Source organism: Ascaphus truei, chromosome 3 (assembly GCF_040206685.1).
Source record: "Ascaphus truei isolate aAscTru1 chromosome 3, aAscTru1.hap1, whole genome shotgun sequence".
NCBI classification, from domain to species: Eukaryota; Metazoa; Chordata; class Amphibia; order Anura; family Ascaphidae; genus Ascaphus; species Ascaphus truei.
This window is the reverse complement of record NC_134485.1, coordinates 107226525-107248457: the sequence shown is the minus strand read 5'-3', so window position 1 is coordinate 107248457 and position 21933 is coordinate 107226525. Positions and strand designations below refer to the sequence as shown.

The following is a 21933-nucleotide window of genomic DNA, read 5'->3' as shown; positions in this document are numbered from 1 at the left end:
AGATATATACATATACATATATATATATATACACATATATAGATATATAGATATATATATATATATATATATACACACACACACACAACGTTGCAAAGCATCGTAAGAGCGTATATTATATATAATATTATATTATACTATATATTATACTATATAATATATTATTTATTCTGTTATTTTATATATATATATATATATATATATATAATACAGTATATACACTATATAATGTGTGTGCTGCATATCTTATTGCCTGCGTAAAATATTTGGTGTATTTTAGTGTTAAAAATGCCTTCAGGAACGGAACCTTTCATTTAAACAGTGTTCCTATGGGAAAACGTGTTTCGCTTTACAACGTTTCGCTATCCAACGCCATTTTGAGTAACGCAGTGTGTCGGATAACCGAGGACTGCCTGTATAAACGTTCATTACTCAGTAGAGCCTGTACATCCCAGCAAACTCATTTACCTTCTAGCCACAAAATCAAGAAATGTTTTGTACCCTGGCTCCACGCTCCCTTGAAATCACTGAAGGCCGGTGGTAAATGTTGTACCTTTGAGTTGGGAGTTGTACACCGCAAACATATTGATGGCCATGATCTGCAGCATGCGTGTGCTGCCTACTGGGGACGGGCTGTGCTGGAGCAGGGTCTGAAACTCCTTCATGACCTTCTCTGCCACCGCGGGGAAGGTTTCCATCCTGTAACAGGCAAGAAGAAACACATCAGAACGCACAGAAAACCAAGAGATGGTCTTTCCTAACCAAGGGGGGGTGGGGGGTGGGGGGCGGGGGGGTCAGCTCAGAATGATAAAGGAAGGGTATATACTCGCTGGAAGATACAGGAAGTGAAGGCCATACAGTGACAGACAGACAGACAGAGGGGGTCAAAGAGAATGATGAAGGCAATTTCACTACATCAAAAACTCCAAGCAACATAGTCCACTATGTGGCATCTATAGTCCCTATAATCCCATGGAGGCAGCAAGAAAACACATTTTGGTAAAGAATTGAACAGTCTAATTGCCGGCCTTAAAACTTTTTTATCCTTGCCAGTCAGTAGCCAAGATTTGCCAGCCTTCGTTTTTTCGGGAAATTAAATACAAGTTGAATTTCTTAGGGGCTTCTGAATGGGGAACGCGTTGGTCAATCAAGTGTTTTCTGTACAGGGAGCCCACGTGTTCGCATCAGAGATTCAATCAAGGTAAGGGGAAGGGAGATGGAGGGGGCTCTGGCTGTGCAAGAATCAGACACAAAAAGGGACTAGCCAGAGGAAATGAAACCCTTCCCACATCCCTGCCCACCATGTTTACATACCGACTTCAAATATGTATTTTAAAATACTTATAGGTGTCCGATTTGGGCAAAAAAAGGCAACCATTCATCCAGATGTAACGCCTTAAACCAGCAATTAACCCCCCCCCCCCCCCCCCCTCAAATCATGTCAGGATCCGAAAAGGCTGTATATTTACCTCCCAGACACTTCATATTTCAAACGCTCGGCTTTTAAAAATAAAAACAGCATAGGAAAGGGCAGGAGGAGATCTCTTAAAAATGCCCTCTTTCCTACTTGCTTTCCCCCCCCCCCCTTTTCTCAACTGAATGGGAGGGCTCCTCTCTGGTTCAGAAGTGGCGAGCCGGCTGTCCCCTTGAGCAAACTGGGAAACTTAAAATGGCCGCAGTGTTGGGGCTAGCACTAGTGGCCACAGGAGAGCGGGATGTTGCAGATTTCTATTGGTTTCCCCAGCAGCCATATAGGGGGGGGGGGGGAGGAGGGGGTGCCGGTAGCTGCTCCAGCTGTGAGCTAGCAGGGGTTTGAAGTTTAGAGCCAATAGTAAGCCGAACCCGATAACTTTACGGCTTCCTATTGGCCCGCTTTGAAACGCCGCCATTACACGATCCCTGCTAGCCGAACGGCTGCCGGCACCCCCCTTACCGAGGTCTGTATCTCTGGAAGCAGGGGGTCCTCGGAGCTGAAATTAATGGGGGCTGCACCAGAGACCCCCTGCTTCCATCATGTGCTAAAAAAAGAAGTCGCATGCTTGGATTGTGTTAATAAGGTAGGATTAAATAAATAGAAAACACAGCATTAGCACAGCTGCTTTAAACCTGTCACTAGCATTAGTTCACGTTGGTCCTTGCAGGGACTGCCCCTTTAAAATGGGATGAGGGCCCATTAAAAAAAAAAAATATTGGTAACCCCCTCTGCTCTGGAAACCAAAATAGAGTTAACAAGGGAGGAGAAATCACGCAAGGAAATGGATGTGACGAGGTTTCACTTTGGCTGCATGTCTGACCCCTAACCGTGACCCCGATCTTTTAAAACGATTAGTCTGACATAGCTTGCAATTCTGTTTTTATTTGGGGGGGGGAGGGGGGGGGCACAATTCAAGGTAACTGGCTGCCTAAAAGAAGAATGACAGAGTGCAATAATTGACAGTATGAAAGTGTAAGAGGCTATTATAATAATATCAAATTCACAGAAAGCAGACGGCACACAAAATGATAATCACTTAGGGAGACCTGGAATACGGTCATTTCAGCCAGTGTTGCCCTTCATCAGGATTAGTTTGTTCTTTTTCTTTTTATTCTTGTGAAGGGCTTCACTGCTTCACACAATGGTCAGTTTGCATTAGATATTTGTATGAGCACAGATGGATTAAAGCCATGTTTCCATACGATCATTGTGAAGCCTGTTTTGTGTTACATTTAATATAAAAGGCTTTCACCTGGAAACTGCATCTCAAGGACCAATTAGCGCCATCACCTAGAACAGAACTATGAAGTCATGTAAATGTCAAGGTAACAGGCACTCAAAATGACAGCTACCATCAAGTAACATCACTGCGTGGCTATAGCACAGCTAGAGGACGAGATTTGGGGTGGCATTAAATCCCCCAGGTAGTAAAGTCAATGCCAAGCTCATAGAAACCAAGACAGAGCTCTTCCCACTTGTGGCCTGCTAGTCAAATCCAGCCCATGGAGAGTCTTGGTGTGGCCCTTAGAGTCTTTGTGTGTGGCCTTGGAGTCGTGGAGTGGCCCCTTGCCTTGGACCAGTCTGCTTCATTTATGGTCTATGTGGATGCTCCGAAATCATATGATGATAACCTCAAGCTGCCACATGCCAATGTCACCAAGTGTCAAGATTCCTTTTACAACTCGATACTTAAAACAATTTTTTTTTTAATGATAATTTTCTTTAACTATAATGAATGTTAACATTTGTGTCTTCTTACATACAACTAAAAATCAAAAAGTACTCAAGATAATGGGTTGTAACAAAACAATATGACCCTACACCAACATACTTCATGCCTTTTTTTACACTTTAAATCGGATATTACAGTGCTCAGAAAGGAAATCATGTTATCCTGCTTCTCACTTAAGTGACTATGGCAGGGGTCTTCAGCCTTTCAAGGAAAAGAGCCATTCTATTACAAAATAAATAAATAAACGGTGTTCAACATATTCAGTGAGCCGCAACACATGCATGAATATTACTCCCACACAAACACATACACACAGTAACAGGTATATACGGTATAAGCATTAACATTCACTCCTGCACTGTCCCACGCCAGACCACTCATGCCGGTGTGTGCGTCGTCACAGAGGCCCAGTGTTGGAGGCAGGCCAGCAGCTGGGGAAATGCCCAGAGGCAACAAGAGGCCTGACCACCACCGGCCTGCTCCACCCTCCACCCCATCCCCCCCGTAGCTACCGGCAACCCAGTGAGGGATAGAGGCAGCAGCTGGGGAGCGGCAACCCAAGATGTAGGAGAGCCGCATGTAGGTGCTGAAAGAGCCGCATGTGGCTCAGGAGTCGCAGGTTGCCTGCCCCTGGACTAGGGTAAAGCAAGGAGTCAATCTGATGATCGCCTGCTTAACCAAAATCTTCATATTTCTATCATGATGATGGACAATATAACTCTTTAGAACCGAATATAGTGCTCCTTGCAACGGTCATAACCTCAGTTTCTGCACAGCGACCCAAAGATGGCCGTTGCGTCACCTTAATATCTATATATAAGCTGAAAAGAGCTCTATGGGACCTGCAGATGGGGAGGTTAGCAAAGCCAAAGTGTCAGAGTCACAAGCCACAACAGTCTCATCTATACACTTTGCTAAACGGACTAGTATCTTGCAGTGGGAAGAACATATAGGAGATTAGTGAGCAGAGTGGTAACCCACAGAGCTGCTCTATTAAGGCTTCCCTTTCTGCAAGATGCTCAGTAGTTTCAGAACAGGTTTGAGCAGATAGATTTGGGGATGCCAAAAAGAGGTAGAAAAAGGCAAAGGGGGAAGTTAAATCATTCAGTGCAACAACTGCCCCATCACTAGAAACCCTTTCAGGAGGTCGGGGTGGATGAAGAGTGATCTAGCACCTTGCTATCTCATCAACAGATATGATATAGATTGTTTTAATGTACGTGGTGACAGCAAAGCAGTTTTGAGACCTTGAGATCCTGTGGCTGCAATAATGGTCTCCAACCAATCTCCATCAATGCTGGATTTCGAGTGGCCTTGGGGGGAGAGCCCTAATTGTAGAAGTATGTTGTTGATCAACAACAGGCAGAAGCATAACAGAGGACAACATACTGTAGCAGTCCACTCCTATAAAAAAACGTTACCGCCACCAAGGCCATCTAGGGATCACTAAACCTCTAAGGACACAAGCACTGGCCCGCCCACTTCAACAAGTGATGACTGCAGATATTCGCCATGTGGAATCAGATATGCCAATGGTCCACTCGGAGGACCTCACCGGACCTTGATGAAGTCACAGAAGAAAAAGCTACACTTTTGTCCAAAGAGGGCCCAGGGGAAAACACAACAGTGACTTCTAAAACAAAGAAATCTCTTCTATTACTTAACACATTGTCAAAATGCAAATGTAGAGTAAAGACACGGGTCCTCAAAGAACACTCGTTTTATTTGTTGTACCAGTGTTAAGAATGTGTACAATACACTACGGAAACCAGTGAGCAGGAATATCCAGGTCATGGTAATGCCCCCCCGGTAGGATAACAGAGGTGATATCTGGGTCTGAAGCCCAGCATCCTCCTAGCCAACTAAAAACATCATTCAGCTGGGATGTCAAGGGAGCAATGAGGGGTGCTTCACCCACTGCGCCCTCAGCTATACACACAGCCGGGCTGCAAAGCAGCTCGCATTCCAGAGAGATGCATAATGTCGGAAAATAAGAGACAGATCCAGCACACTTACCCAATTCTGGTGAAGAGCTTCCCCTGGGCATGCAGGAAGCTGAGCAGGAAGCGTTTGTTCAGCTGCATGGGAAAAAAAAAAAAATTATATGAAAGAGGAGAAACAATAAAACCTTCGACATTCTGGGAAAGGAGTGGAGTCCCGGGTGCTGAGATAACCTGGCCTGGGGATGTGGGGGCGAATGGCTGGAGATGGGAAATGAATGACATGCCCTGAATCTCACACACATGCTGGGATGGGCACATGCCATTTTAAGGAGCAGGAAGAATACATGCTGCTCAAGGAGAGCTGCGCCCTCTGCTGGGGACTTAGTGCGCATGCAGTCAAGAACTGCATTGCTTAGCCTGAGAAAAACGACACAGAGAAGCAGAATATAGATCATTATCTTACTACCAGATATAACTTTCCAATCAGGCTGGCAGTAACGGCATCAATACGTCTGACTCTTACCATCAAGGAATTTAGTTACAAGAGGCCTTTGGGAGTCCGAGAATACACATACCTGATCCTTAGCAGTGATATTTCCTGCTGGTTAGCGTTTAAACGGCCAATTCTTAGATATCTGTCACGCTTGCAGAGTTACATGTTTAACTCCAGTCCCAGAGAAAAAGAAGTGAATCAGGGCACTACGGATTTCTTATAATCTAATGTATTGTGCCAAAGTTGCGACGTTTCGGCTGATGCAACGGCCTTTCGCAAGTGTTAACGCCATTAAAACTCGAGAACGGTCGTTGAATCGGCCGAAACGTCTCAACTTTGGCATAATAAATTTGATTATAAGAAATCCATAGTGCCCTGATTCACTTCTTTTTCTCTGCAGTTACTGGATCACCAACAGGTTTTCTCTGGACCAGGAGTAGCAGTAATTGTATCATTTAATATTATTTATTTATGGGGTGCAGCATATAAACTTTATGTAACTCCAGTCCCAACCAGACCAGAATCTCCAAGCCAATGCCTTCATAATCGTAAAATACAATGCGCCCCATAATGTTCTCTGCCTACATCCATTCTACCATTTTATTGTAGAGACACCCTTTGGCCGGGCGAATTCATCAAGCAGGTAACCTCTTCACTTACATAAGTAGCCTTGGTCACAAGCCAATTGAACAATGCCTAAACACTACTGGACTACGAGCATCTTTCTGAGCTAGTACTGGAGATGGGCTCTCTGCAAGCACCAAACAATACACAGCCCAAAACGCCCTAACATACACAAGGGATAAAGCCAAACTAATGCTGGTACAAAGATCTTCAGTTATCTTAACATCATACAGTGTTAAATCTCTCTGGAACAAGCCTGGAAGTCTGGATATCTTGGGCTTGTGCTGGGAGCATTACTGGTTTTTCTACTCCGTTCTGGATGGGAAAAGAGTATTAAAGGACACCCAACAATACAGACTGGCGTGAAAATTATTTGGTTGAATAAATACAATCGTATCAACAGGGGTGTCATCTGATGCTTGCATGCGATAGAACACAAGGAGACCTAGCCTTGGCCCAAGGTCATGGAGACGCACGCTTCGCACCTCACACGTAAAGATCTCAGTTTTCATAGCAAGCACATCATTATGAATACCCAATTCCACAGATGGAAGAATTGAACGTTTCATTTCTTGAGAGTCTGCATCTGTTATCCGTACATCAGCAGACAACTTATCCCGACATTTATTGCCGTTGGAGAACATGAATTCAAGTCATCAAATAACAGATTTCACAAAGGCAGGAATGGCCAACTCCAGTCCTCCAGGGCCACCAGCAGGTCATGTTATACGGATAACCCTGCTTCAGTACAGGTGACTCAATCAGTGGCTGCTGAAGACTGAGCTACTTGTGCTGAAGCAGGGATAGCCTTAAGACCCGACAGTGGCCCTTGAGGACTTTAGTTGGCCACCCCTGCACAAGGGGATGTGAAAGTCTCGTTACTTATTAATTTCCCCCCAACAAACCTGGGACCCCCACGACCCTCCAGTTCAAGATATTTGTTGCTTTATTGTTCCGGTGTTTGACCCACACACAAAAATAAAAAAAATCTACTAAAATGGCTGCACTGGGGGCACTGACAAAGTCACGACATAATCTCCCAATGACGCTACAGCTTTCTATTGGCCGCTGGCGGAAGGCAGACGCCGGCTGCTATATTAACTCCACCATGCAAGCATCGTTGCCTGGTAGAGAAAACTGTTGCAATCTCAAGAACATGGTAGCACGGCGAATATAAAAATATATAAAAATAAATATCACACTCCCTACAACAGAAAAAAAAAAAAAAAGAAGATTGACTGCTGCTTTTATAGTGAAGTCAAATACACTAACTACAGGGCATTTCCATTCGGCTATAAATTACGGATCCACAACCAAATTAACCAAAGTATGGCGAATGTCTGTGAAAATAGCACCAGAGATATACATTGCATGTGACAGAGCTTGCTGGAAAGTTCAGTGATGCCACCTAATGCATTACCAGTTCATTATACAGTGAAAGGGTTAATGCGGTCTACGGGGGGGGGTATTCAATGTCACTGCGACAAGTAGGAGTGAACTCTTGTATGCTCAGCTCACTTCAGTTGGACAGAAAAAAAAACACTGAGTCTTAGGAGAAAACCGTGGAGGGCTATGGAAGCCTAAAACAGCCCTCGGCCACGCCTGCAGCACCCGCGCTCCACCGACACCTGCACAGTGCCGCTCGCACGCAGAAGGCACCAAATAAGGGAAGGTTTGTGCACAGCGGCCCCAGGAAGAAATTGTGTCTGAAGATGAAAATTTCAATACTTGACTTTTGGACGTAAATTTCGGTATCTGCACTTTCTCAAGGCTGAGGCGGCTCTAAGCTTCCAGCACGAAGGAGCAAAGAGGAAAAGAGAGAGGCAGCTGAGATGCAACGATCCCTGGGAATCCAGGATACACCCAGCAGAGACACAGAGACAGAATGGACGGCCAGGGGGGAGGGAGGTGTCTGATTAAGTCAAGGGCTTTCTAGAACAAACAACAAAGCCTGAGACACTGGGCACACAAAGGCTTCCGGCAGAAAGATGTGTCAGCAAAGCAGAAACTACAGGGTACAACATGAAGGGTACAAGGGAAACCACAAAAAGGGTATTTATTTCCGTTTTAGGCCTAGTGCCTGGGCACCATGAGACAGGAGAAAGAGAAGACACGGCTACCATCTTAACATGTATATCACAGGTCTAAGATCTTTTAAAACACGGCAAACCATGGAAACACACAAGGCTTTGTGCTACATAAGCCCCTTGCACCTTCACACAGGCGTGCAAAGAAATCAGCTGAACAAATGTAGAGATGAGATGTTTGCAACACTTGTGAGGTGGAAGGCCTTTCTTACCAATGGCTAGACACACATGCTGTATATAGGCTGGTAGAGAGAGCGCAGAATAACTAACGTTTTGCCCTCATTGGATGTCTTTATTTATATAGCGCCAAAAGTGTACTCAGCGCTTCACAAAGAATACAGTACAGGGAATTACAATACAATAAGCGCAGCAAAATCAGACATTAGGAAAGGAAATCCCTGCCCCGAAGAGCTTACAATCTAAGTGGTATGCTGGGAGACTTACAGAGACAGCAGGTGAGGGAATAATTGCAGTAGATGGCAGTGCTCGGTTACAATTGTTGGTAGGAGTGACTGGGTGGGACAATAGACATGAGTGCAGGCTATTGGGATGTCTGATTTGTGAGGCGAGTTTTAAGGTTAGTCAGTATTAAATTAGATACTGTAGGTTAACAGCATTAGCAGGGGAAGAGGTGGCAAGGAGGCCTGGATGAGAGCAGCTGTGTACATGGCTGGGTACAGGATTAGGAGAGATATCCCCAGCTGCAGGAAGGCGTAAATAGAGGGTGTGAATAGATGCAAACCATCTCGCTGCTCAGATACCCATCAGCTGACTGCCTGCACAACGTTCTCCGTTTTCTCTCGCTACCGAGTTTGGTATGATCTAGCACTTTTTCTACGTTCGTTTCCTCCCCACAAGCAATCCAGTTAAAGCATTATAGGGCAGACCCTAGCCTCCATTAGTCTTGTAATAATAATAATACAAAAGTCAAAGTAAAGGGGCCTCCATTAAAACAGCATATAAAGTTATGATGAGGTGGTATCTCACCCCGGTTAAGCTTTCCAAATTTATCCCTGGATATTCTCCAATGTGTCCAAAAAACTGCGGAGAATAGGCAGATTTGTTGCATATGCTGTGATCTTGTCCTCAAGTTGCATCCCTCTGGAGGGAAATTAAAACTTGGCTACAGAGGATATTGGGTCTCGATATACCTATGGAACCTTGGTTATTCCTTCGAAAAAAATCGAACCGTGCAAGGTTTGTCCAGAAACGAAAGTAAACTGGTTGCCCATTTGGCAACTGCAACGAGATACGAGATTGCAGCACTATGGAAACAAAAAGATATCCCACAAATATCCAAAATTCAGAATAGTTTGTCCATGTGACAAACAAACCAAAATTTCTACCAAGCCTGGTCAATGATAGCGGCACTACGTTTCAGAAAGTTTGGCAGCCATGGTTAGCCCAATCAGACATACCAGGGGTGAGTATGGCCACAATACTGCTATGATAGCTGCAGATGCGTTACCTTTGAAACGACAGTTAAGGCCGACTACGAGATGGCTTTATCTGAAGTCTCTACTGGAAATAAGGAGACCGTGACCGTGCGGAGGAAATAAAGGCTGGACCAATCAAACACAAGAAAGTAACCAGGCCCTCTCCCCCCCCCCCCTTCCCAGCTGTGTCTTTCCTCATATTATTTTACCCCAGAAAATGTGATGTAATAATGTGTATGTATTTTTCCGATTTTCAATAAAATGTAAGTTACAAAATAAATAAATAAAAAATCAGCTGTCCAAGTTGCCGTTTTTTTTTTTTAATTATTTTTTTCCCCCCCTTTAATATGTGCATCAATACACTAGATACAATTGGTGAACTGCTGGAGGGGGCAGGGCTCAAAAAGGGGTGTGCCAGAGCCTGTTTCAGAAAAGGAAGGGGATGTGACGTTGTAAATGGTTGCTATAGAAACAAAAAATGCTTATTACATTATAATGCATCAAAAATGTAATTCAGACTTGTTTTTAAAAAAAAAAAAATTCTCATAGTACAGAACTCATTACAAAAACAACAAAAAAAAGTGTAGGATAGTGCTTTAACTGCAGCTTTAACAGCAACTTCGATTTCCACTGGAACCATACAACCTAAACATTGTACGTGCTCTAAGACTGGATTGTCTTTGCTCAGTTAAACAGCTGTAACATCAAAGATGGGACTGAGGGATTTGATGCAGGTCAATGTTAGGTCAATGTGTAGGGGACAGACATGGCACGGCAATTGAGGAGGAAGTGGGTATATGCTGGTGAGTCAGACCAGGCAGTACACATGGTGTAAGTCACGTCGCAAGCCCAGAGACGCTGGGAACGTGGTTTTCAAGTTAAAACAACCGCACTAAGCCATGGCACCTGACTTCCCTTTCAAAGTACTTCCTCTCAGAGAAAAACAGCATACATACAAAGCGGTTGTGTGACTGCCTAGTAGGCATGTCCCAAACTACAAGTGTCTTTGCAAGTGAGGACACGAGGGTACTCCCCCCCCAAAAAATGGCATATGATGGAGCAGAGGAAGAGAGGAATCAGTGATGGAGAGAGAGGAGAGAGAGGGGGGAAAAGAGAGAGAGGGGAAAAGAGAGAGGGGGGAAAGAGAGGGGGGGGGGGAAGAGAGAGGGGGGAAAAGAGAGAGGGGGGAAAGAGAGAGAGGGGAGAATGTAGGGAAACAAGCACAAAGATCACACACAGTCCCTGCAAGCTCAGAACCCAAACCCACCTCATCATAGAAGTGTGTCTCAACAGGAGGGCTACTGGGATTGTGACCATGTATATAACAAAAGACAAAAAGCCTCAGTGCTACATCCAATGACAAATTATAAAATGTATCGTTTGTCATATTGGATGTAACACTGGGGTTTTTTTTTTCTTTTCTTTTGTTATAAGAGATTGGGGAGATCCGGAAGAAGACACAGACAGGAGAGAGAAGGCCAGCGGACACCGACAGAAAAGCCCAAATGGGAGAATCGCAGGTAATGCATTTTAAATACAGAACAGAGGCAAAGTGGACTCTGGACACTGTGCAATTGTATCTCCCGTGGATAAATTAAACCTAAAAAATAAATAAAATGTATCAGCTACAATAGGGAAAGAAATCACATCACAGACACCACCGTCCATCACAACTTGACAAGCCAGAGTGCTAATTGCCAGTGCCTTCCTCCCAAGAAGACGTCATTAGTATTAGAGTGGGGACACAGCACCACCTAGAGGCCAGAGAAAAGAGAGCATCTAAAATGTCCAACATACTTGGCTAATTTCCTAAAAGGGCTAGCACAGGGGTGGGGAACTCCAGTCCTCAAGGGCCACCAGCAGGTCAGGTTTTCAGGATATCCCTGCTTCAGCACAGGTGGTGCAGTCAAAGACTGGGCTACTAATTGAACCACCTGTGCTGAAGCAGGGATATCCTGAAAACCTGACCTGTTGGTGGCCCTTGAGGAGTGGAGTTGCCCACCTGTGCTAGCACCAAACTGCACTGCATTGTACTGACAGCAAAAGGTTTGCATTTGGAAGGCAAAAATGAACTTTGTGAAAAACCGGGGACACATGTTGAAGCAACAAAAGATCCTGAACAGCTTCGGCTTTCCTTATTTTTCCCAACCGCGTGATACTCGCTACCCTTATAAGCTGCCGCATGCTCTGTGTCATGGTCTTTCACTGATTATCTCTGAATTTCAATGATTCCCCCCCCCCGCGTTAGGGATGAGCAAAACGTTACGTTTTGCCATTTAGCCACGTGTTTGGCAAAGATTTACAGGACAAGAGACTAAATGAGTCTCAGATGCTGTGTAACTTGTCACACAAAACTAAAAGGGTCAATGTTGCACCGTTTTCAAACTACTGTGAAAATGCTGCACACCTGCCACCCCACATTCACTTCTGTAATGTACTCTGCGCTCTACAAGCCCAACGTCAAATGACATCTTAAAGCAACAAATCATTGTACTGTACCAGTTCCAGAAGTCCGTACACTTACATCGCTTGGGCTGACACTATCCAGACCGCCGTATCCTTTTGCGTCCTTCTTTGGGCAGCCTCCCCGGGTCGGGTGGATCCAGATCTCCAAACGCGTAGTGTTCTCTGTGGTGTGTCGAAAAGTGGTCCCCATGCCTGGCCCTTGGGGATTGAGCCCCATATCCTTCTGCTGCTTCTGCTCCATCTGCTCCGACTGCAGAAAACATAGCAATGTATGGGAAGTAGATCCACCAGGAAAAAAGGAGGATCGAAGAGAAAAGGTCAGAAAAAAAAAAACAAGGGGGACAAGATAAATTAAAATGGCGTGTGGAAAGCGGGTAAACAGGAACGTATCTCGAGGTAAAATAATTATAGTCTCCACCTTGCGCTTGGTCTCTTCGAATAAGCTCATGAGACTCTCCTTGGCAGTCAGGATTGGGTTGCTGGCGGCCAGACTCCGCATGTAGTAATACACTGCGTCCAATTTCCGCCTCTGCAACACAAATCAGAGGACAGTATACAATTTAACAAAAGTCTATATAACTGATGACCCATATACCCGGTGAGCCAATTTTCTTATTAATGTAAATTCTTCACTAAAAATGCTACAATGCTTTACATTTTCTAGATCACATGTAATCTCATTGATTAAGCCAGTCTCGCTTTTCTTTCAATCATCTCCATTCTGCTGATGACCTTATGGAGACTTGAGCCTCCATCACTGTAGCTGAGGGTCTTGCATAGACCTCCACCTCTTCATTTATACTGAGGACACCATTCTCCAAAGAGCCAAACACACTGCACTACGTGTTCTACTGCCTTTATTTCATGTCTTTGGCGACAACCAGAATTAAACTCCCCATTGTGTTTTACAACCAGGGGTTACATAGTAGATGAGGTTGAAAAAGAGACATACGTCCGTCAAGTTCAACCTATGCCACATTTAGACGACAGATACACTATCCTATATCCCTCCTTACTGTATATTGATCCAGAGGAAGGAAAACACACAACTCTGATATTATTGGATGATATCTCTTAAAGGGAAAAATACATTTCTTCTCGACTACAAATATTGGCAATCAGATCAACATTAACCCTGGATCAACATCGTTCACATATTTACTTATTTGGTATATCCCTGTATACCTTTCTTTTCTAAAAAGATGTCCAATGTTTTTTGAACAAATCTATTGTATCTGCCATCACAGTCTCCATGGGTAATGAATTCCACATTTTAACTGCCCTTACTGTAAAGAACCCTTTCCTTTGTTCCTGGTGAAATCTCCTTTCCTCCAACCTTAAGGGATCACACAGAGTCCTTTTTACTGCCCGTGGAATGAATAGTTCTTTTGAAAGCTCCTTGTATTGTCCCCGAATTTATTTGTATATAGTTATCATATCCCCTCTTAGACGCCTCTTTTCTAATGTAAACAAATCTATTTTAGCTAGCCTCTCCTCATACGTCAGATTATCCATTCCCTTTATTAATTTGGTGGCTCTTCTCTGCACTCTCTCTAGTCCCATAATGTCTTTTCTAAGGATTGGTGTCCAAAATTGTACTCAATATTCAAGGTGTGGTCTTACTAATGCTTTGTAAAAGAGGCATAATTATGTTTACTTCCCTTCCATCCATTGCCCGTTTGAGGCAAGATAAGATCTTGTTTGCATTACTTTTGGCACTATTGCTAAGCCGGCTGTCTACAACCACTCCTAAATCCTTCTCCATCAAGGATTCTCCTAATTTATCCCCATTTAATTTGTAAATCGCCTGTTTATTCTTGCTTCCCAAATGCATAACATTACATTTATCTGTATTAAACCTCATTTGCCATTTACCTGCCCACGGTTCCAGTCTATCCAAGTCCTTCTAGAAAGAAATTACATCCTGCTCTGATACTACTGCCTTACACAATTTAGTATCAACAGCAAAGATTGGGACTTTGCCAACCTCAAGTTCATTAATAAACAAGTTAAAAGCAGGGATTCCAGTACCGATCCCTGAGGTACTCCACTCACAACTATAGCCCAACCAGAAAAAGTTCCATTTATGACAACCCTCTGTCTATCCTTCAATCAGTTTTCAATCCAGGTGCAAATATTTTAACCAAGTCCAATTTGCTTTATTTTGTACACTAACCTCGTTTGGAACTGTATCAAAAGCTTTTGTAAAATCTAAGTAGACCACATCGACTGCATTACCCTGGTCTAAATTCCTACTTACCTCCTCAACGAAACTAATGAGGTTAGTTTGGCAAGATCTATCCTTCATAAATCCATGCAGACTATTACTAATAATTTTGTTTTCTCATTAGGTATTCCTGAATATTATCTCCTACTAAACCTACAAGTAGCTTCCCCACTATGGATGTCGGGCTTACAGGTCTGCAATTCCCCGGTTATCTAGCTCCCTTTTTAACTATAGGCACCACATCTGCTTTACGCCAATCTTGTGGTACTGAGCCGCAGAACTGAGGGTTTCTAGGTCTCACGTCTTATTATATTTTTACTTTCACGTCTTAACACGGAATTTGTTATGGCACTAAGCACCACGGATCCCACCCACCCAGATTATCTTAAAAGGTATCTACCTCCATGGAATGCAAACTTGTTATAAAAAAGTCCTCTAAAAAAAAAGGGGTATACCTTCAGAATCTCAAAAAACAACAATATTTAAAGAGCGCTCTAAACTAACCTTTTAACCGTTAAAATACCCACAGATTCATTTATATGCTGTACAAAGGAAAGGTAAGAGTGGCAATCCAAGTCGGACTTCATTTCGGTGCGCTTGGCAATATTTTACACTTCCGTAAGAAAACAACGTGGCAACATGGAACAAGGTTACGGATTTGAAATATGAGGACACAGCATCAGCTTAACACACCGAATTTACTATTCCTGTCTCCCAAGTCAAGACCGTCGATGAGATTTAACGAGCTTCCTCTTGGGAAACCAAGTTGCCTGGGACTCAATATTTCCCACTCATATTCACACCACTAAAGCCCCCTTCTCACGCCAAACAATTATTTTGGAAAGCAAAGACAAGAACAAGTAACTCATGGATGAGAAAGGAGGCGAGAAATCTGCCATACCGTGTATATAGCCAGGAGGGCCAGTTGATTGTACGGTCGACCGTTCTTAGGGGCGATGTGCTTAGCTTTTAGGTACCAGCTGGAAAGAGAAAGGATGGAGGAACTCAGAAATGGGAAAAAGATAGCATTTTCTGTGTGGTAAGACTAAACAAGTGCAGGCGAGTCAGGCTATAGTTACCTGCGTGCCTTGCCATAGTTGCTGGTGTCGGTTGCCTGCTCCCTGTAACGGGCGATGTCCCCTTGGCAGATCATACAGCGCTGTGCACTGATTAGGGCAAACTTCACCTACATGGGTTAGAGGAAACATCACTGCACAAGCCATAGGACAGAAAGCAGTGCAGTGGCAAAAAGAAGAGAGCAGGGCAGGAGAAGGCACCACACACACACACCGTTTTACGCAGAGGCTTGCTGCGGATCGCCATCCCGTCCATATAATCCTCCATCTTGAACTGGTACGTCCCCTGGAGCTTCTGAAGCAGGCTGTCAAAAAATGCAGTGCCCTGAGATAGATAAGATCACACAGTCAGTACATGCAGCAGCCCACCCTTCCCAAGGAGTGGCGCCATCATTTTGGGGGTAGGAATATACCGTGGGCCTTTCCCACGACTTTCTGGGAAAAAAACCATTCCTACAAACTTGATTTTTTCCCCCCCTCCCATTGAGACACCAAGTGAATGTCAAATTGTGATTTGTTGGGCTTGTTTAGAGCCAATTATTAAGCTCTCTCTCTTTCCCACACCAACAGTGAGAACGAGATTTGAATTCCCCAGTGCAAACATCTACTCTATGTTTATGGCATAGTAGTCTTCATGCTTCAAAAACAATAGACGGCCCCCTGAACTTGTTTGTCACCCAAAGAGTTGCTTATTTTGCCCACGACAGGGCCAACTGCACTTCCCTAACCCCCACAAACAGACGCCCACTAACAAACTAGGGCGGCAAAAAGCCGATAATCTTGTGTCCTGCGCTTTATGCCCTACAGACACAGCACAGCTCCAGCCTTCTCACCTCGTCCAAGACCTGGAGGAGCTTCCTGCGGATGGCCTCGCTGTCAGGGGATGGATCCTTCAGGAAGTGTCGGAATTTTTCGATGACCTGGTAGAAGACGCTCTTCCACAGGACCTGATCAACATTATGCTGATCGCAGAATTCTATGTCCATCAGGAGGCAGCGCTCATAGAGCTGGAAGAGCTCTGACCTGCACAGAGACCAGTCTTATTATTAAAAGTTATTTTTTACACAGATATTGTTGGGACAAAATGAGCCTTCAGTACACAAAATACGTCATTTGGATGCGCTGCATATTGAAGAGTATTCCCTGAGAGAACTGCTATATATGTTCATTTGTCTCTACTCTAGTGCTTCTCAACCCTTTCCTCCAGGACCCTCTGTCAGACCAGATATTAGCCATAATCAATGAATTACCAAGCACACATGAATGCACTAACCTATGTGAACACGTGGTTTGTTTGTTATTCTCAAAGCATGGCCCAGCAGGGTTCCCAAAGGAAAGGGGTGAGAGACTATGCTTTACAACCGGTGCCCCCAAAATGATTCACAGTTTGTTTCAGTGCAGGAGACTGTTACTCACCTAACCAGAGCCATTTTGTTGAGGCCCTCTGGGCTGATCCCATCCCGGGAGAGCAAGTTACTGAGCTGCACCTCCTGGTTATCTGCCAGTCTCAGAAGACGACTCAATTCTTGCTGCTGCAGAGACCTCACCTGCTGCTCTACCTCCTCGGGAGTCATGGTGCTACCTGAGTAAGATGCAGAGCCGTACTGCGCTGTCTGAGCCGGGTATCCAGGGTAATACGCACCTGGGTACATGCCATTACTGGGACCAATGGCATATGGCATGGAGAAACCACCACAATAGGGGTACTGAGGGTGGGGGTAGTAATATGGGTTATCAGAGTTCTGGAATTTGTAGTAAGACGTCTGGGGCAACGGTTGGTAAGCATCACCCTGGGAAGAAGGTGCAGCCTCATCATCAGTGTCCAGAAAATGGAGCGGAGGGCTCTGATTCTTCAGAGCAGGCTTTTGTTCAGGGTTATTTGGGTCCCACAGTCGACGGCTGGCTCCCCCGCGGCCTCTGCCACGGACCCCTTTGCTGCCTGCGGAGGTGAAGAGAAGCTTTGTGCTGCTGTGCTTTGTTTCCAGAGATCCAGCAGCACTGGAGGACAGGTCAGTGTTGGCTGGAAGGATGAGGATTCCTCTGCCTCTGCCCCGTGGTTCAGCCGACATCTCTCTCACTTCCTCCCTCTCTATATCGGTATTGAGCGGATAGGTGACTCTCTCCCCTCTTCTCTTAATCCTTTCTTCATCAGAGATGCCCCTGTGGGTAGATTCCACTTGGAAAGCAACTCCTCTGTTCTCCCTGCTGCTCAATCTCCGCTCACGATCAGCCTTGGCAACCCAGCCCTTATCTGTGGGGTTTTGCCTCTTCTTTTCATGGTTCCTGCTTGGAAATGGGCCCTCTGACCATTCACTACCATCCTCTTCAAAAGAGTCGGTAGAAGAGATAGACACTTGCTTTTTAAAACGTATTTTTTCCTTGCGGTCCCCGATTGGCTTACCCTTGTCGTGACGCTTCTTATTTCCCTCTGCCAAGGGGGCCTCCTCGCTGCTATTGTTGCTTCCAGCAGAGCTTGTGCTGCAAGTTCGAGTGCGGGTCCTGCGTTTGTCAGAGTGAGAATAACGTTTGGTGGAGCCAGACTTTCTCTCATCTTTTCCGGGTCTCCCCAAGGACATATCCTCACCAGGCTTGGTACTTCTGTCTCTCTCAGGTCTCTTCCCCTTCTCACTTTTGCTGGATTTGCTCACACCATCCTGAGACACATTGTGATTTGCCAACTTTGTGTTCACGCTGTCCCTGGGAATTGACTTCTCACACTGTTCCTCGTCTACTATTTTCAGCTGCTCGGTTTTATTGACATAGTCTTCCTCGGTTGTTTCACTCAATGACTCTTTCACAGAAGCCTTCAGGCGCCTCCCTGGCTGATAGATGAGCCGGTCAGGCTTCTTGGTTCTTTTAGCAATCTTTCGGTCGCTATCATCCTTCACAAAGGAGCTCTCTTGGCCTTGTGTGATCTCAGATACTGGTCCGTTCTGTTCCAGAGCATCATCCACTTGGCTGTGATCCTCAGAGATGACAGGTGGGCTCACACCATTCCGGACAGAGCACTCAGTTTCTTCACTGCGGTATTCCTCAGAGTGGTTTCCTTCACTGACAGATGTATCCAGTTTAGGTTTGTTTCTCAACCTTGACAACCCCGGTTTGTAGATCTCGATGTCTGGACGCCTGTTGTCTCTTCTCTGCCTGGGTTCTTTCATCTCCCTCATGTTGTCTGTAATGTGAAGAGAAAAAACAAACAAAAGGGTTAATTTTACAGATACCCCTTACCAGACAAAATAAAAGTGGGATTGTCAGTGTGTACAAATTTAGCAAAACTGAAGTATGAATAGTTACCCATAAAACTTTTTCTTTTAAAGTTCATACTGAGCATTTTCATAGTTTGGGTTCACTCTGCTCTACAGCATAATGAAATGAAGAATTTGTGTCCTTATGAGGGTTAAGCTACAATTGTCCCGAATGTTAGAAGCAAATTGCCAAGATCAGCAGGGCTGGAAAAAATATCGCCAGTCCAGGTAAAGTCTCACATGTCGTCGTCGTCGTCGTCGCCACCGCCCGCCCCCCTCCGACAGATTTTTATCCTCCCTTCACAGAGCCTCCTTTTCTCTGAGCTGGGCTGCTTAAAAGGCACAGAACTGCAGGCTGGCACTGCCAGAGCCTTAAAACGTGTCCACCACAATGCCTTGTACTTTAAGGCGATAGACATCAGTGGCAGCCTCAAGGAATTGTGGGGCACAAGTACTGAGGCTCCAGTAGCAAGCAACATACATGCCGCCTTCACACAGCCTGCAGTTCTGTGCCTTTAAGCTGCGAGGTCCAATGAAGAGGCTGCATCTCACTAGTATGCCACGACTTTCCACTTCTAGAACGAGTGGACTCATGGATTTTTCCAGCCCTGAAGATCAGTGTTGCGTTCTATTGATTCCTTTTGTGCAATGTCTCACTAATGCAAAAATGATTCCCCTACACACTAACAATAGTTACACAACGCACTGTATTGCAGTGCATTACACGCCACTTTATCAAGGAAGGGGAGTCCTTACCAGATTCTTTACCAATATCAATCACATCAATATTCCTTTCCACAAAAGCAAACTATGGGAGAATTTCACAATGAAACATATAGTCTTTTTAAATGAAACACACATTACCTGTGTATTTATACACGATTTAGTTGTACCGGGCAGAGTTACACAATTATATCAAGTAGGATATCTTAAAAGCCAAAACGAGGCTTGAAGATCTATAGTATATAGAAGATCTACCTCATACAATAGAAGAAAGCATTAGGGATCCGAGCATTGTTGTCTCAACTTCAGACAAAGTTTAACAGAAAAGGAAGATGGCAGCAGACAGCACGTGCATTATGGATCTCAGCAACAAAGGACGTGGAGGTTGGACCCAACAAAAATATCACTTTGGCTAATGGCTCTGGCAATCTGTTTGGAGAGCTGAAGCCACTGTCTGAGCTCAGACCTCCCAGTGATGATTCCACAGAACTCGCATTATTTGCTCACTAATGACACACAATGAACTAGCACTGGGAGTTATGCGACACTTGAATAACAACCACGCATTTTATCAACTACAATGAAATATTTACACATATTGTTCACTATTTGACAGATTTACTATGATCTGTATTGACATTGAAAAAAAGACATATGTTCATCCTTGTGTTAAATTTAGACTGATTATTATCCTATATTTCTATTTACAGTATATTGATCCAGAGGAAGGCAAACAAAAAACCCCAGTGAAATATCATCCAATGCGGTCTCATAAGGGGAAAAAAATTCCTTCCCGACTCCAATAATGGAAATCAACAATCCTTCCCGTGTTTATTTATTTGGTATATCCCTGTATACCTTTCCTTTCTAAAAAGATGTCCAACCTTTTTTTGAACAAATCTATTGTATCTGCCATCACAGTCTCCATGGGTAATGAATTCCACATTTTAACTGCCCTTACTGTAAAGAACCCTTTCCTTTGTTGCTGGTGAAAATCTCCTTTCCTCCAACCTTAAGGGATGCCCCCGAGTCCTTTGTACTGCCCGTGGGATGAATAGTTCTTTTGAAAGCTTCTTGTACTGTCCCCGAATATATTTGTATATAGTAATCATATCCCCTTAGACGCCTCTTTTCTAATCTAATCTAATCTAAATTTAGCTAGCCTCTCCTCATAAATTAGATTTTCCTAGAATGGGACGTTTGGCCGTGACCATAACATCGGTGGTGTTCCGCCACGACATTTCTCCGTGGGATATTTAAAGATGGCGCATCGGAGCTGCCTGTAGGCAGTGCACAGATGTACCACGATGATTGGTCGCGCAGTCGGCACAGATTCTGCCACGGGAACAGTCCTAGCACGCGTGTGCTCACGGAATCCCTGCAACCAGACTAATGGCCCATCAGGATTAACACCGCTAAGGTAATGAAGTGTTTAAACCCCTCCCACTACCAACCCGAGAGGCCTAACCACCCACCATAGGGCAACTACCCCCTTCACCTCCAATAAACCTGGTACTCTGGTTTTACCTGTTTATTACCATAACGGCTAGCCGCTAAGATAATGAAGCTGCTTTTAATTTTATGTTAATAACATTATTGAAGCAGGGGGTCTCCGGAGCTGAACCACATTCATTTCAGTCTCGGGGACCCCCTGCTTCCCAAGTTACGGGCCCCAGTATGGGGTGTCTATCTCTCTGCATTGTTTAAATGTCCTGGTCACGTGACGCCGGAGAATTTAAACATGGCGGAGATACCGGCACTCCATACCGGGGCCTGTAACTTGGGAAGCAGGGGGTCCCCAATGCTGAAATTAATGCGGTTCAGCTCCGGAAACCCGCTGCTTCAACAATATGTTATTAAAATAAAGGTTGTGTGATCGCCAGTTAGAGGTGCAGAGAGAGACTGATTGGTCTACTCATTGTACGTCTTTTACAGACTGATGCAGCCCACATTCAGAAGCAGGGAACCCCGCTGTGTTAATCCTGATGGGCCATTCCCCCCTGCCAAGAACTGTGCCGCGAACGCTCGACTCTTGGTCCGCAGTTCACAAGCACATGTCCTGCGGCTGCTGATAGAAGATGCTAGTGGTCCCGCGAAGGACATTTATACATGCAGATCGGAGCGGGCAGTAGGAACAGGCAGAGCTGGCTTGTTGGGACAGGCGCACAGCAGACGGCGGTAGGGTGCGAATATCGAGGTGAAACGTCTCGGTGTCGTTGTGGTCACGGCCAAACGTCCTACACCACGAATTTCCATCCCCTTTATTCATTTGATGACTCTTCTCTGCACTTTTTCTCATTCCATAAAGTCTTCTTTATGGACTTATGCCCAAAAGGGTACACCCTATGCAAGGTGTGGTCTCACCAATGCTCAGTGGCATAAGTATGCTTTCTTCCCTTCCACCCAT

At 44.7% G+C, this 21933-nt stretch overlaps 1 protein-coding gene across 2 annotated transcripts in view; it reads right to left on the bottom strand.

Annotated features, from left to right (window-relative positions):
- SMG6 (SMG6 nonsense mediated mRNA decay factor) overlaps window positions 1-21933 on the bottom strand; it is a 149685-nt gene that overhangs the window by 116713 nt on the left and 11039 nt on the right. For both annotated transcript variants that reach the window (XM_075589290.1, XM_075589289.1), the window contains exons 2-10: window positions 16975-18730; window positions 16392-16581; window positions 15773-15883; window positions 15562-15668; window positions 15384-15462; window positions 12674-12784; window positions 12314-12505; window positions 5223-5284; window positions 554-699 (exon numbers count right to left, since the gene is read on the bottom strand). In XM_075589290.1, coding sequence (XP_075445405.1) covers window positions 554-699; window positions 5223-5284; window positions 12314-12505; window positions 12674-12784; window positions 15384-15462; window positions 15562-15668; window positions 15773-15883; window positions 16392-16581; window positions 16975-18725 — 2749 coding nt within the window. In that variant the 5' untranslated portion in view covers window positions 18726-18730. The remainder of the gene's footprint in view (window positions 1-553; window positions 700-5222; window positions 5285-12313; window positions 12506-12673; window positions 12785-15383; window positions 15463-15561; window positions 15669-15772; window positions 15884-16391; window positions 16582-16974; window positions 18731-21933) is intronic.